The sequence below is a fragment of the Hydra vulgaris genome, chromosome 07 (assembly GCF_038396675.1).
Source record: "Hydra vulgaris chromosome 07, alternate assembly HydraT2T_AEP".
Classification (NCBI taxonomy): domain Eukaryota; kingdom Metazoa; phylum Cnidaria; class Hydrozoa; order Anthoathecata; family Hydridae; genus Hydra; species Hydra vulgaris.
The window spans coordinates 24,652,417-24,667,500 of NC_088926.1; the positions used below are offsets into that span (position 1 = coordinate 24,652,417).

General features: G+C 27.4%; 1 protein-coding gene across 2 annotated transcripts in view; it reads right to left on the reverse strand.

Moving 5' to 3' along the window:
• LOC100198055 (tyrosine-protein phosphatase Lar) overlaps positions 1–15,084 on the reverse strand; it is a 122,920-nt gene that overhangs the window by 76,772 nt on the left and 31,064 nt on the right. For both annotated transcript variants that reach the window (XM_065801439.1, XM_065801440.1), the window contains 2 exons: positions 11,739–11,993; positions 8,127–8,378 (listed from right to left, as the gene is read on the reverse strand). In XM_065801439.1, the coding sequence (XP_065657511.1) occupies positions 8,127–8,378; positions 11,739–11,993 (507 nt within the window). The remainder of the gene's footprint in view (positions 1–8,126; positions 8,379–11,738; positions 11,994–15,084) is intronic.

Genomic DNA, 15,084 nt, shown 5'->3' on the forward strand with positions numbered 1-15,084 from the left:
CATTCCAAAAAATACGTTGTCAACATGGATCAAAAATAAAGAAAAATTTTGGATAAATCTTCTAATAACGTCTGTTCACAAAAAATCCGGACTGATTTCAAATGTACACAAATTGTTCTAAATTTCGAATTTTCGATTCGAAATTTTTAAATTTAATCGGTCAACAACAACAGTTTCATTTTGTGGCAAAATTGAGCTTAAATAATTAATTCAAATAAACATGGAGCATCTAAAAGAGAACGATGTTAGAAATGTGATTGGAAATTTTTATAAACAAAGCATAAACAGTGGAAAGAAATTTACAGTGGATCATTTTAAGAAAATGGGAATCGCTAAATCTACAATTTATGACATAATTAAAAGGTCTGAAAATAATTCGCCAATGAATAGAAAAATCGGTTGCGGCAGAAAACCTTTCAAAATTACACCAGAAAAGAGAGAGTCCATGATTGCAAGAGCAGAAGAGAGAATCGGGATTTCGCAAAGAAAATTGGCACTAAAATATAAGATAAGCGTTTCATACGTAAATAGATTATTAAGTATGCATGGACTAAAGTATACCAAAAGAAAAAATGCACCAAAAACAACAGAAAAGCAAGAAATTAAACAAAAGAAAAACTTATTAAAACTTTCAAAAACTTTTTTCAAGCCATCAAATGAGTTTGAAATCATCATGGACGATGAATCTTATTTCTGTGTAAATGGTGCAAATTGTTCACAAAACTCTGGCTACTATACAAAGGATAGTTCTCAAACTGATCCTAACATTAAATTCAACTTCAAAAAAAAGTTTGACGAGAAAGTTCTCGTTTGGATTGCAATCAGTCATTTTGGTCATTCATCGCCTTATTTTGCTGTAAAAAACTGTACACTGGATGCAAAAACTTATTCTAAAGAATGTATTACAAAAAGACTTCTTCCATTTATAAATTCCAAGCATTAAAACATGAAAATTTTATTTTGGTCTGACGGAGCGAGATGTCATTATGCAAAACACACATTAGAAACTTACAACACTTTAGGTATTAACTTTGTCGACGCTAAAGATAACCCCCCAAATGTACCGCAGTTAAGGCCAATTGAAAATTTTTGGGCACATTTAAAAGCAAAAGTTTATGGAAATGGATTTACTGCAAAAAATCTTGACCACCTTAAGAATAGAATTCGATTAAAGTTGAAAGAGTTTGATCCAGACTACTTTTTCAACCTAATGGATTCAGTCAAAACTAAAGTTCGAAAAGCCGCTGATTTAGGACCACTTTCGGTTATAAAATAGTTAACAATGTCCAGTCACTCATTTTAGTTAAAATTTTTGTCAAAAATCGATTAATTTTGTATTCAATTAAGAACAATTTTTCATTCCGGATTTTTTGTGAACAGACGCTAACTCAAATTGTTTTTACTAATTGGCAATAGTTTGTGCAATTGAATGTCCCAATAACTCAAACATTCGCTTACTCAAACTATTTTCTAGGTCCCTTAGATGTTCGAGATATTAGGAGTTCACTGTGTCTGTGTGTATATATACATACATATATATATATATATATATATATATATATATATATATATATATATATATATATATATATATATATATATATATATGTACACATACACATATATATGTATATATATATATACATATACATTTTTTTTTCCACATCTTATGCATCGTTAGACATTAGTTTTTGACACTACTTTTAGTTCATCCCATAAAAATCTGATAGGAGAGAGATCTTGTAAATAGGGAGGCTAAATCATTCTATTCAATATTTGATCATTCTCAAACTTAGTCAAACAACTTATACAATGTTCTGAAAAATATGTTTTGGATTTAAGCTTTAAATCATTTTTTTTTTCTAAAAAAATAAATGCTTTACCATTAACCCGACTTTCTAAAGGTATAGCATGACTTTTAAAGTATCCAAGTAAACAACTTTTGTTATTATTCCCTTCGTTTTAACAATGTTATTTGTGGCATTCCAACCAAAACAGCCCCACAACTTAACACTACATCCCCTACATTCACACTATTTTATCATACACTCAACGATTTTTTTTCAGACAAACAACCTTTTCTTGAAACCAAAGATTTGAAACTTTGGTCCACGCTTACAGTCATTGATGGTCCGTTTTTTATGTAGTTTTGCCCACTTTAGCATTTTTACTATTCTTATGATTTTTATCCAAGCATTTTATTTAAAATACTTTTATGTTTTTTAAATTATCTAATAGTGCAAAAACAAGTATCTGCTACAAAAAAAAAAGAAATATTTTAAATCATCAAAAAGAAAAAAAAAGATAAACCCTCTCACTTTATCTCTAAAAGTTAGTAATATGGACAATGATCTATTTAATAGTTTCTAACAATGTATAAAAAAAGTAGTTAACATTAACATCATTTTAGGTAATTTTAAAGGGTTGAAAAACCAATTTACTTGTCTCTATATTTTACCCTCATGGTTTTAGAATTATACTGCTTGTCAATTGTAAGTTTTGAACTAACAAATGTCTCAATGCTACTTCTACTGCAGAACATAAAACAAATGTTTAATTTGATTTAAGATAATATATTAAGTGCTACAACTTAAACCACTCCTAGAATGCAGTGAAACCAGAAAAAAAAAATATTTTATAAATCTAGAATGCAGTGAAACCAGAATGCACTAGAGATCTATGGCATGCCTAAAGCTTAAAAATTTTGCAGTGTCAAAGACTTTGCAGATGACACAAATTTTTCTATTTTATTAGGTTCATAAAAAAAGTTTGTTAACATGACCTTAAAAAACCATTTAACTGGCTTAATGCCAACAAAATTTCCCTTGAGTCCAGAAAAAATGATTTAATATCATTTAAAAGTTGTCACAAAAAATAGATCAGCAGTTCAAAATCAAGTTCGAAGGGAAAAACTTTGTTGCAAAAAATGTGTAAACTACTTGGATATAAAGCTAGACGAAAACTTAGCCTGGACCGCTATAACAATATCAGAATTATTGAATTTCTACCAAAAAATTCACATAAATCCACATCTTTTAAAGCAAATTATAACACTACACGATATAATCATAATTGAAAGTTGTTTATTTATTCACTGCTGCCTTAACAAAAAACCTTTTGCAGGTGTTTTTTATAAAATTTTTGTTCTTCATTAAATGAAAATACTCCTAAAAAGACTTATTTAAGTTGAGTTAACAGGAGAGTCAAGGAGCAATAAAAGACTTAAAAAACTGTAAGTTGTATAATTAATTGCCAAGAAAATATGAAAAACAAAGACAAGAGGAAATAAACAGACAACAGATATAACAGATACATAAACAAATTCAGTCTATTGAGAGAATGTAAAAGTGGAAAAAAAAAAAGGATTTAAAGATAATTATAAAGCAAAATCTATCATTCACTTCATAAAGACTTATCCATGTCAGTTGCCAAGAGATCTTGAGAGAAAATTTTAATGCAGCCAAGCTTTGATAGGAAAAGTATTTAGATCTAAAGAATATTATTTTATAATACCAAAGCATATTTATTTTGTCTTGATTAAACCTGGTAAAAGCTTTTTAAACCATGATTTAAAAAGCTTTTATCAGGTTGTTGAATACCTTGGATTAAGTTTTGTTTGATCCAGCAATAACAAACATCTGATTCATCTTCAGACAATGTCACATTAAAGGCAGATATATTTATTTTTGTGATTGAATTCCACACTAAAGAATGACAATATTGTTTGTGTTGATTAAATTCGGAAATGGATAAATGTTTTGTAGGATTCTGAAACTTCTTCTGGAATTGCAATGATTAAAACTTGACTCCAGTGCAAAAGAATCATGGAGACTCATTTTCATTTAAGATATTTTTTATCAAGAGTTGAATTAATATGTTTGCTTTCAAGAAAAACATGATTCTTAATCAAATCATGCAAAAGAAAATGTCTGTTTCCTCTGCTATAGACAACTTTTGAGAGCATGAAGACTTGGGAGAGTTTCTTTCCATCCTTCTTTAATTTTATTTAATTATATAATTTAAAATAAATAAAAATATACTTTAAAACTTTTCAATAAAAATTTGTTAATTCAAGTTACAGGAATTTCTTTGTTACTAGTGACTTTGCTGAGTCTTACAACAAGCCATTTTTAAACCACATCAGTGTATTATATACATCAGAGTATTTTTATTGAGATGGTGTCTTAATAAAAATACTCATTTTGGGAAGGAGTCAACTGCATCCAGCTACTGTCTGAAGAAGGCCTCCTAGGCAAAAACTTTAGGGTTAAGCAGAACAATTCTGTTAACCAGCCTTGAACCCCTTCTTTATCTGCAAAGTAAATATCTGTACAATCATATATACAATTGTACATATGTACATTATATATACAATCTTATTACAATATATAGTATACAATATATAATATACAATATATAAAATACAATGTATAGTATACAATATGTATTACAATATATAGCACCTGTACATCATATATAAAATCGATTGCAAGGTTTGCATCAGAGTTGCTTCTTATTATCGTGCTTGCTTCTATCTGCCAAGTTTGAACCTCTCTCCCATCAATCTAAAGTTGCATCTCTTTTTCTTTTCTAAAAATACTATCATGGTCACTGGTCCATAGAGCTATCACTTCTAGTTCCATCAATCAAAACTCATTCTCCTTTAACTTGTCATTCAGCAAAGTAAGGAAACCTTTCAGCAACCTTTTACTGTATCTGTCCCTGCATGCTCTTAAAACTTTTAAAAAATTTTTTATCCGCACACCAACCCTTTGGAACTCTCTCCCATCTTCATTTTTTCCTGACTTATCAACTTTTCAATTGTCAACCATTTCCTTGCTCTTTAACTCTTTTCTTTGTTTTCCAACTTAATAGTTGTTGCTTGCAGCTTGGTTAAAAGTAAAATGGTGGAAAAACCATGTAAAATTGATCAATTCACTTTAAGAGAAGCTACTATGTGATTACAGAAATAGCAACTGGCTATATCTTAAACATTTTTCAATTTGCCATAACAAAATAATTAAGTTAAAATCAATATCTTAAACTGCTCAACAATAATAAAAAGACTGAAAAAAAAATATTTAATTTTAATTCAGATCCTTCAACTATATTCTACAAAATGGGAACTCTAAAACACTGCATACTGACCAAAAGATAAAAATTATTTGTTGAATGAGGGAAGGATAGGCCTCTGGCGATCAGATCATTTTTTGTGTGGATAAAAAGTTACTTTAAACAACACAAATATTAGTAAATAATAGAAACAATTTGGTGATAATGATGGGTTTTTTAAAGAAGATTTTTAGGTAATTATTAAAGAAATTGACACAATAATACACTGTGCAACAAAATGATAAGACACCCCAAAAATATTTATGAAACTCTACTATACATTCAAAAACTAATTTTTATAGTGAATGAGAGCAAAATAATTACAAAACTAAACAACATTTAAAAAAATTTATTTTAAACCTAACTCACACTTTATTAAAAAAAAAAACTGTTTTTTTAGTGCGACAAAATTATAAGACACTTTTGGAAAAAATTCATATAAATTGTCATAAAAAGACGTCTCAATTTTAAACAATCAATAGTGGGTACTTCTACCATTTTTTTGAATTACTTCAATCATTCTAGAAGGTAAAGAATCATTTAACTTTTTATGTACAAAATGTCAATTGCATCCCATGCAGATGCGCTGGATGATTTCAAGTCAGCTAGTAAACTATATTGTTTACCACCTTCAAACACTATATGTGAGAGCTGTGCCCAAGCATTCTCAATAATGTTCAGGTCTAAAGATCTAGCTGGCCAATTCAATGTTTTAATTTTACTGCTGTTGAAATATTCCTTTACTATCTTAGCTGTATGAATGTTAGCATTATCTTGCTGAAAAACAAAATTTTCATCACCAATGACAGAGGCTTCACGTTGTGAGAATTCTTGAACAATTAAAAGATAATCTTTAGCCTTCATTTTTCTGTCAATAAAATTTTTGATTTGCCATGATACCCTATCGCACACCAAATCATTACACCACCACCACCCATTTGACTTCGTTGCTGTGTTACTGGTTCTTTATGCAAATCATGAAAATAATAATTCCATCTATCCGCCCCATCAAGATAAAATCGTATTTCGTCAGAAAATACTACTTATTGGCACTCTTCTTTCCATGTTACGTGGTCCTTTGCAAAAGTTATTTGATTGTTTATGTGATTTGTTGTCTAAGGTGGTTTTCGCTGAAGTTTTTAGCGCGAAAGGTGAAAAGCATTATGAATAACTTGCTGAACTGTAACATAAATTAGCAATCGCACCTGCTTCTGCAGCAATTTGACGTGCAGTTAATGAAGAATTTGAGCTTATCTCAACAACCTTCGCCTATCACGGTCACTTAATGTTGATGGACATCCGGAACTTTTTTTTACTCCATACATATGAGGACTATTAATGTAGTTTTTAATTACAGTTCGGCTGCGTCCAATAGCTCTAGCCATGCAATGGCTAGAGCTATTGGACGCAGCCAAAGCTGAGACGAGCTATCTGGACTCAACAGTGCAGCACGACCCATTATTAATTAATTTGTTATTTTTATACTTAATAAAAAAAAACCTAAACTAAATTTTTGACAGTTCACAAAAGTTAACAGTTAAATAATCATCTGTGGTGTTTACATCAAATAAATATTCTTAATTGCCCACAACTGTGGTTTGCAAATAAAACATTTTTTGTAAAATTGTCTTATAATTTTGTTGCACTAAAAAAACGTTTTTTTTATAAAATGTGAGTTACGTTAAAAATAAATTTGTTAAAATGTTGTTTAATGTTGTAAAGTCTTTGCTTTTATTTACAATAAAAATTAGTTTTTAAATATAAATGTATTGTAGGGTCTTATAAATCTTTTTGGGGTATCTTATCATTATGTCGTGCAGTGTAGATAGTGTATGACGCCCTATGCAGGCAAGGTTAGCAGTTGCTTCATTTCTGCTAATCAACATAAAGTTGTAGCAAAAGTCTCTTTATTTGGCTTTAATGCACACCAAAAGCATACTTATTGAGACATGACAGCTTGCTCTGCTAACTCTGCTATCACAGAGTTAGGAAAGTCTTACTTAGCCAGCCTCAGAAGCATTTGATATATTAAAGGCTAAATTTTGGCATGCTGGTCTTTTTCATTAACTCACATCATTTAGTGTTTCTGTTTCTAATTATTTTATTGAATCATTTCTTTATAACCGCAGTAGTTGTCTTAGATGGATAATATTCTCCTTTATTTCCAATAATATCTAGGGTACCACAAAGCTTCAGTCCTTAACTTTATTAATGATCATGCTGATAACCCTACTTCTGATAGCAAAGTGTTAAAAGTAGGTTTGTGAAGTTAAATAGGGCATTTAACATTCCTAATGTTTCTCAAGCCATGCCCAACTTAACTGTTCACTTTTTAAATAATTTGCAACACTATGAAATTGATGCTTGGGAACTAATACTAAAAAATTGAAAAGAATTAAGCAAATGGCAAACTAATCAATGCTGCAATTAATAGGTAAGATGCATAATTCTTGTCAAGCCAACTCTCATTTAGCCAAACTAGATTAAAATTACTCTCTCAGAAGAAGAAGGGCCTATTTTATCTGACTTTTAGACCAACTTTCTGAAACAGTTGATTTATTTTAAAAATGTGTAATGACAATTGTTTCAAAATGTTTTAAAAACATATAAATAGAGCATTGATGCTTTTGAACTCTTTAACAGTTGATTCCAAAACAGTTAATGTACTCAAAAACATTTATGTAATTGGGACTCAACTACTCATTTATCATTACAATATTTTAATTAAAAAAAGTTTAATTATCAAAACAGCATGGACTCAATATGTTTCCTTGTGATTTAATTGTGATAATTTGAATTAACTTATATTATGACTTGTATATTATAACTTATATTATAACTTATACATTATATTAGTATATACTACAATTATAATTATTATTATTATTTATTATATATTATTATTCTCTATTATAGAACAACAATAATATTTAACACATTACAAAATATTTACATTTAAAAAAAGTGACACTAGCTGATTTAAGTATAATACCATAAAACATAATAAAACTCACATAAAACATTAACATTTTGATCAGTGGTCTTAGAAAATTGATTTTCAGATGAACTTGAGGTGCAGCTATATTGACCTGAATCTGTTCTTTGAATATTATGAATAAGATAATAGCTTGTGTTAGCAATAGAAACATTATTTTTGAATATTTGATAAGTAAGATATACATTGGCATTTGTTGTGCAGTTAAATGAAACATTTGTGCCTTCAACAGGATTCGGATCTAGATTTGTGAAAAATGGAGCATCTTGATCTAAAAATTAAAAACCAATTGCATGTTACCAGTTTTATGTTAAACCATACATACATACAAACATACATTCATACATCCATACATACATACATCCATCCATCCATCTATCCATCCATCCATCCATACATACATACATACATACATACATACATACATACATACATACATACATACATACATACATACATACATACATACATACATACATACATACATTCATACATCCATGCATACATACATATATACATACCTACATACATATATACATACATACATACATACCTACATACATTAAAAAAGTAAAAATACATCTTTATCGTTTTACATGCACAACTTTTTATCTTTATTTTTAATACAACAATAAGTCAATAAAAATAAAACTGCACTTTTCAACTCCTTTAGTGTTATTATCCTAGAACAATCAATATAAATAATTAAACAAAAAAATTTTAAAAAAATTTATAAAACTCCAATAAATATTATTATTTACTCTTCCCAAGCCCATATAGAGGCAAACTATCAGAGCCTTCAATTATTAATTAGTAACATAATATAATATAAATATAAAAATACTCTTATTTAATTAAATGGTATTACCTGAAACATGAACTACATTGTCACTCTTTAATTTGGATTTATTTAAGTGTAATTTTGAAAATGTTCATATTCAATAACATTATTTTTTACAAATAACAATGAAAATAAATGATTTTTTAAACTAAAAACCATTTTAATTTTTCCACAATAAAATATTATGTTTACATATGTTTAAATTAAAATTCTTTTTTTTCACTGTATTTACCTCCCAAAAGCCACTGAGACCACTACAGTTCAGGAGGGAACATTTTTATTTTTAATTGCTGTTACTACCCTCTGTCAACCCAATTATTGGGATATTGATGAATGGTAAAATTTTATTAAGAACTTTTTTTCTATGTTAGTTCACTTCCCCAAGGCCATGAAGACTACTACAGTCAAAGAGTCTTTAATTGTGGTTACAACTTCCCACTCTATAAACTCGAAACACGAAAACTTTGACAAACAAAGCCGTTGAGTGGATAAACAAATTGAGCGCGGTACCGGGGACACAATGAACACTCTACACTACACTACTTCCGCATAAAAATAAAAAAAACTTAAAACTTTGCTCTTATGAGGCGAGCACTCTACCGCTATACTACTACCTCATTAAAACTTTACTGATAATAGCCTTTTATAATTGTTTTCAAACAATCCTTCACTACTGACCTCTTGGAAATCATAAATACAATCAATTAAAAAGTTAGCATCTGCTAAAATTATTCCTGATTCCATTCTTTACCTTTTTAAATCACTTATTTGTACTTTTACGAAACACTGTTATCATCTTTGGGCTGGTTTTCTAATTAAGCTTTTAATTTAAGCAAGTAATTGTAAATACAATGGAAAAAAAAAGAATTTTAAAAACCTGCTCTAGCTGCAAAATTTGAGACTCTTTAGGTTGCATCTCTTTCTCTTTTCTATAAATACTACCATGGTAACTGCTTAAGCAAGCTATCATAATTTTTCCATCAAACAAAAGTTTCTGTAACTGTTTCTTCATGCTTAAAAAAACTTTTATTTATTTAGTTTTTTTTTCTTCTGTCATTATTGCTCTGTATTTCACTCCTGCTTTCATGTTTCCCTGATTAATTTTCACAGAAAAAGTTTTTGAATATTGACAACCTAAATGTTTTTTGAAACAGTAACAGATGAATCTTAAGCACAAAAAACAGACAATAAAGAATTGTTATCTCTAAGATAATTTTTGTTAAAATAGAAGAAAAAGTTCAGTAATTAATCTGAATTTGTAATAAAACCTTTCATTAATTTGATTAGCCTATGTTAAATTGCTGTTTTTAGTAATAATAAAGAAATCTTATGTTTTTAGCCTACAGCATGTGTTCATCTGAAGAAAAAAAAAAAAAAAAAAAAAAAATGTAGCTTTTTTATAAAGACCTTAAACTATAAAAACATTGATGGGTCTAAATTGATGGGTCAGGCCTTAAACTATAAAAACATTGGTGGGTCAAAATTTTACTTTACACATAAAAGTAATCCTCAAAACTTAGAAAACCTATCGAAAATGTTTCAAGTTATGATATCTATACTAAAGATTTGCTTTTTTACAATTTATATAAAGTATATTTTGATGTTTATAAAGTATTACAAAATATTACAAGTATATAAAGTATTACAGATTTTGCTTTTATTGCTATGTTTAAAGTGAGAACCATTTTTAAGTTCTTTCTAATGTATCTTGTTCTATACTTTTTTATGAAATAGAAAAAACAAGCTGTTATCCATAATTTATTGCTAAATATTGTACTGACCAAACATTTTTTAATATCTTTAAAAAAATTTTATTATTTATTATTATATACAATTATGCTTTATTTAGTAAGATTTTAAGATTGTTTTATGATTTAAAATTTATCATGATTGGCTGTGTTTTTATTTCATTAAACACACTCCTAAAGTATTTATTGCATTCATTTTTTTTTTCTTCTTTTTTTATTTATTTGTACAAATGTTATTGCAAACTGTTATAGATTATTTGAACTGTACAATTAAACAACTAAAATTAAAAATCTCAACTTTTTAACGTTTATTATTTTTTTGTTTTCATTTTTTTAGCTTTGCCAATTTATTTTAGTGTGCCGCTAAACAAATAAAACAACATACAACAACACTAATGCAAATAAATACAACAATACAACAACACAACAACATTAATGCAAATAAAACAACATACATCAACACTAATCCAAATAAAAAAAATTATATATAAACAAAATATCCATAAAACAATCAGTCAACATAAACAATAGTTACAATAATTTCCAGATTTTACACATTTTTGATAAATTTAAAATATCTAAAAATTCACATTTCAAAACTCAAAATAAAAGTTATGGAGTTTTGTTTTTGTTTTCATTTCCACAAAATAAATAAAACAACATACAATGTAATGCAAAAAATTAATTATCAAAGCAAAATATTCAACTTTCATAAGCAGTAACTAATTACTTAGGAATAAAGACTAAAACTAGCTGGGCTATTTTTTAAATTTAAATAAAAATAGTAATAAAGGGATAATACTTGTTTCATCGCCTTCCCTCCTTTGAACCTTCACTTAACACACACATAAGTTTTTTGTAGTATATTAAAAAAAAAATTACAGGTAATATTTAAAACCAACATATAATTACAGTATACAACTATAAACAATTTAATATATAAAATGAAAGAGTAAAAATTTATACACAGGAATATGACAACCAGAATATGACAAAAATTATGCACCTGTATACAATATAAATTCATTGTAAATTTACTCACATAGCACGTCTAAGTTTCCAGTACTATTAACAGTCACACCTCCAGCTGTTATTATTTGACATAGATAATTCCCAGCATCAGTTCGAGATACATTTTTGATTGTTAAAGTATTGGATGTATTACTTGAATAATAAAGTTTGTTTCCAAAAAACCAGTTATAAGTTGAAATCTTCTCAGAACTAGGAGTTACACATGTCATATAAGCATTAACACTTTCTTGATATGTTTGATTTTGAACAGTAACCAATATTTGCACTAAAATGAAATGATATAAATGAAATGCAATATTAAAAAATTAGAAAATTTAAATAACTCTATTTATTTTAAATTAATTGAATTGTAATTTATTTACATTAACTTTGTATTATTTATTACCATTTTTATTTTTTTTTTGAATGCTTTTAAAAACATATTTAAGAGGGGAAAAAATTTTTTTAAATATAATTCAAGAAAAAAAAAGATTTTGCAACTATTTAAATGCACTTGTTAAAAACCCATTTTGATGGTCAGAATCTACTCATAAGTAGAGTAGCCTTTGGAAAAGTGAAAACAAGTAATCATTAATGTTGAAATGACTTAACAAATAGAGAAGATGAAGTTCTCATTAAAAGATTTAAACCTGAAAAGCAAAAAAATCTGTTTGTTGTACCCAGATTGCAAGGTGGCAATGGTTATTTTGGACTGCATTAATTTTAATCAAGTAGGTTTGTGTTACATTTATACAGTGAAATACCACAAGGTTCCATCAGCAGAAATTCTGATTGATTAAAGCAAGTAGTGGCAGTTCCAACAAACTGTTGTGCAAACTGCATGCAAGCTTGATTTAACATATAACCTTATATAAAATAGTCCATTGAAGCATTATCTGATGAGTTTGGTGTCCATTTCCAGGATGGATAAATTTGATTTTTTCGTCAGTTTAAAAATTGATGACAATTCTTGAAGAGTGACAAAGTGCAGAGTCTTGACGGAAAAAAGATATAGTCTTTTGATATCATTTTTAATAAATGATTTTAAAACATTTTCTACATAGTTACTTAAATTAATTTTAACGCCTGCTTTGACAAATTATAGATATGTTAACCCTTTTGCGCAAATTCCACCTAAATTCATGACAGTTTTTCTTTTTATAATAGAGCATTCTTGGTAATTTTTGATATTTATTTATGTAAATATATTTAGATTTTTGATCACAATTGATCAAAAAAATGTGTCTTTTTTTAATGTTTTTCATCTGTAAAATTTGTTGTGAATTTAGTTTTAATGGTCAACTCAGCTTTTTGGTCATTTAAATCAGTTTTATTTTTAATTTTCACCATGTTATTTTTAACACTACCAATAGTTGTATTGAAACTTTGACTGAATTCTTTTCTAATAAATTTTTAATCATTCTATACAAATATGCAAGTTCAATTTTTAATATCCAAGTTCAGCTTTTTTGCCATTTAAATTGTCTTTTTTTTTTTCCTTTTTCATTTTCATCAAAATATTTTTAACTCTACTGATAGTTGTTATTGATTTGATTGATTTGATTCTTTTCTAATAATTTCTTAACCATTCTATATGAATATCAAAGTTGTACCAACAATAAACTACATCCTTTATTATTTAAAACTTTTTTTCATTAATACTTTTTGTTTACATAAATTTTTATTTTACCACTAATTACTTTAAAAGTGTAATTAAAGCTATCTAATTAAATAATATTACTATATTTTATTAAAAAGCAATCAAATTTCAAAAAGGTTTCCAGTTCAATGTCAAATGACTGTAGTGCAGTCAAATAGATGAATAGGGAAAAATAAAACAGAATTAATGCTGTAAGTTTCTCATACAGATCAAAGCAACACACCTATAAAGAGAAGTCTGAAATTAATGCCAGCTCAATAACCCTATTTAAATCCAGTTAAATCAAGGCTTAGATTGACAAACAACTTTTATATACAACAGTTTTTTATTGACAATTTTTTGTCATGTTCAAAAATTATTATAATTTATGATACTTAATATTAAATAATTTTAAAAATGATTAAAAAATAAATATTTCTGACTCCGTGTTCCAGCCTCCCCAGGAAACGTGTGCGGTTTCTCGTTTTGTATGTCCACGCATCTCAAAAACAAAGAAAACAAAACTAACAAATTAGGGAATTAAAATCAATTTAAATAGAAAAAAATATATATAATCTAAATAACCGCTTTTTATTTTGTTTCTTTAGAGTGGTTGTTATTTTCAGCAACAAAAATGGGTAAGAAAAAGCAAAAAAAAAATGGTTTTAAGTTGACATTAAAAAGAATGATTTTCCTATATTTTATTTGTTTTTTTTTAAAGAGGAAATTATAAATTGCTATCTGTTTGTAAAATATATTTCTATAATTTAAATGTAACAAGTATATGAATTAACTCAAAATTTTTATTTTTGTGACTTTAGGCATTTTGCAGATGGGCTTATATATTGTTCCTATATGAAAACGCCTATGTAATGCATGCATATACTTTTATGTATAACTTATTTTATTATGTAATTATACTTATTTGGTCATAAGTATACAGATGCTTATTTTATTTGGTTAAGTTGTTTACTTCATATACAAAACTTCTATGGTTTGCATATTACCACCCCCTTCCTTTTGGTCTACTATGTTATTGGTGAAATATACATAAACAATTATTAACAACTATTATTAATAATTGCATAACAATTAATAATTATCATTCATAATTGTTCACCAATAACATAGTAGACCAAAAGGAAGGGGGCGGGTAGAACTAAACGCACAGAGCCAAACGTTAAAAAGCAACAGCTATCCAAAATTACAAATTGGTAAAAGATTAGGAATAAAAAACGTACAGGAATAGAAAGGTAATATGAAACAATTAAGGCTGTTTGAAAAATGTGTAGACGGCATGGCCTTATTGAAGCCTTATAACTATGTATATATGTGTTTGCACCTTACTTAGAAAATACACTAAAATGCTTAAATGGAATAAGAAATCTGAATGTGAAGAAATATGTATAATTAAAAAACATACAACAAAAAGATTTTTTATATACAAAAAAGAAAAGATAAATGGTTACAAAGCAAATATATAACCAGCGGTATTTAAAAGAAAAATATTTTTGATAGTGATGAGATTCAAACCACGGATAATGTACACGCCTTATCCAAATAAGCTAAACGTGCGTATAGTTATGACCAAATAAATATAATTATATTATAAAATATAATTATATACATAAAAGTAAACGCATGCATTACATAGACATTTTCATATAGGGACAATATATACTTGCTACATTTAAATTACACAAATATACTTTACAAACAGATAGCAATTTATATTTTC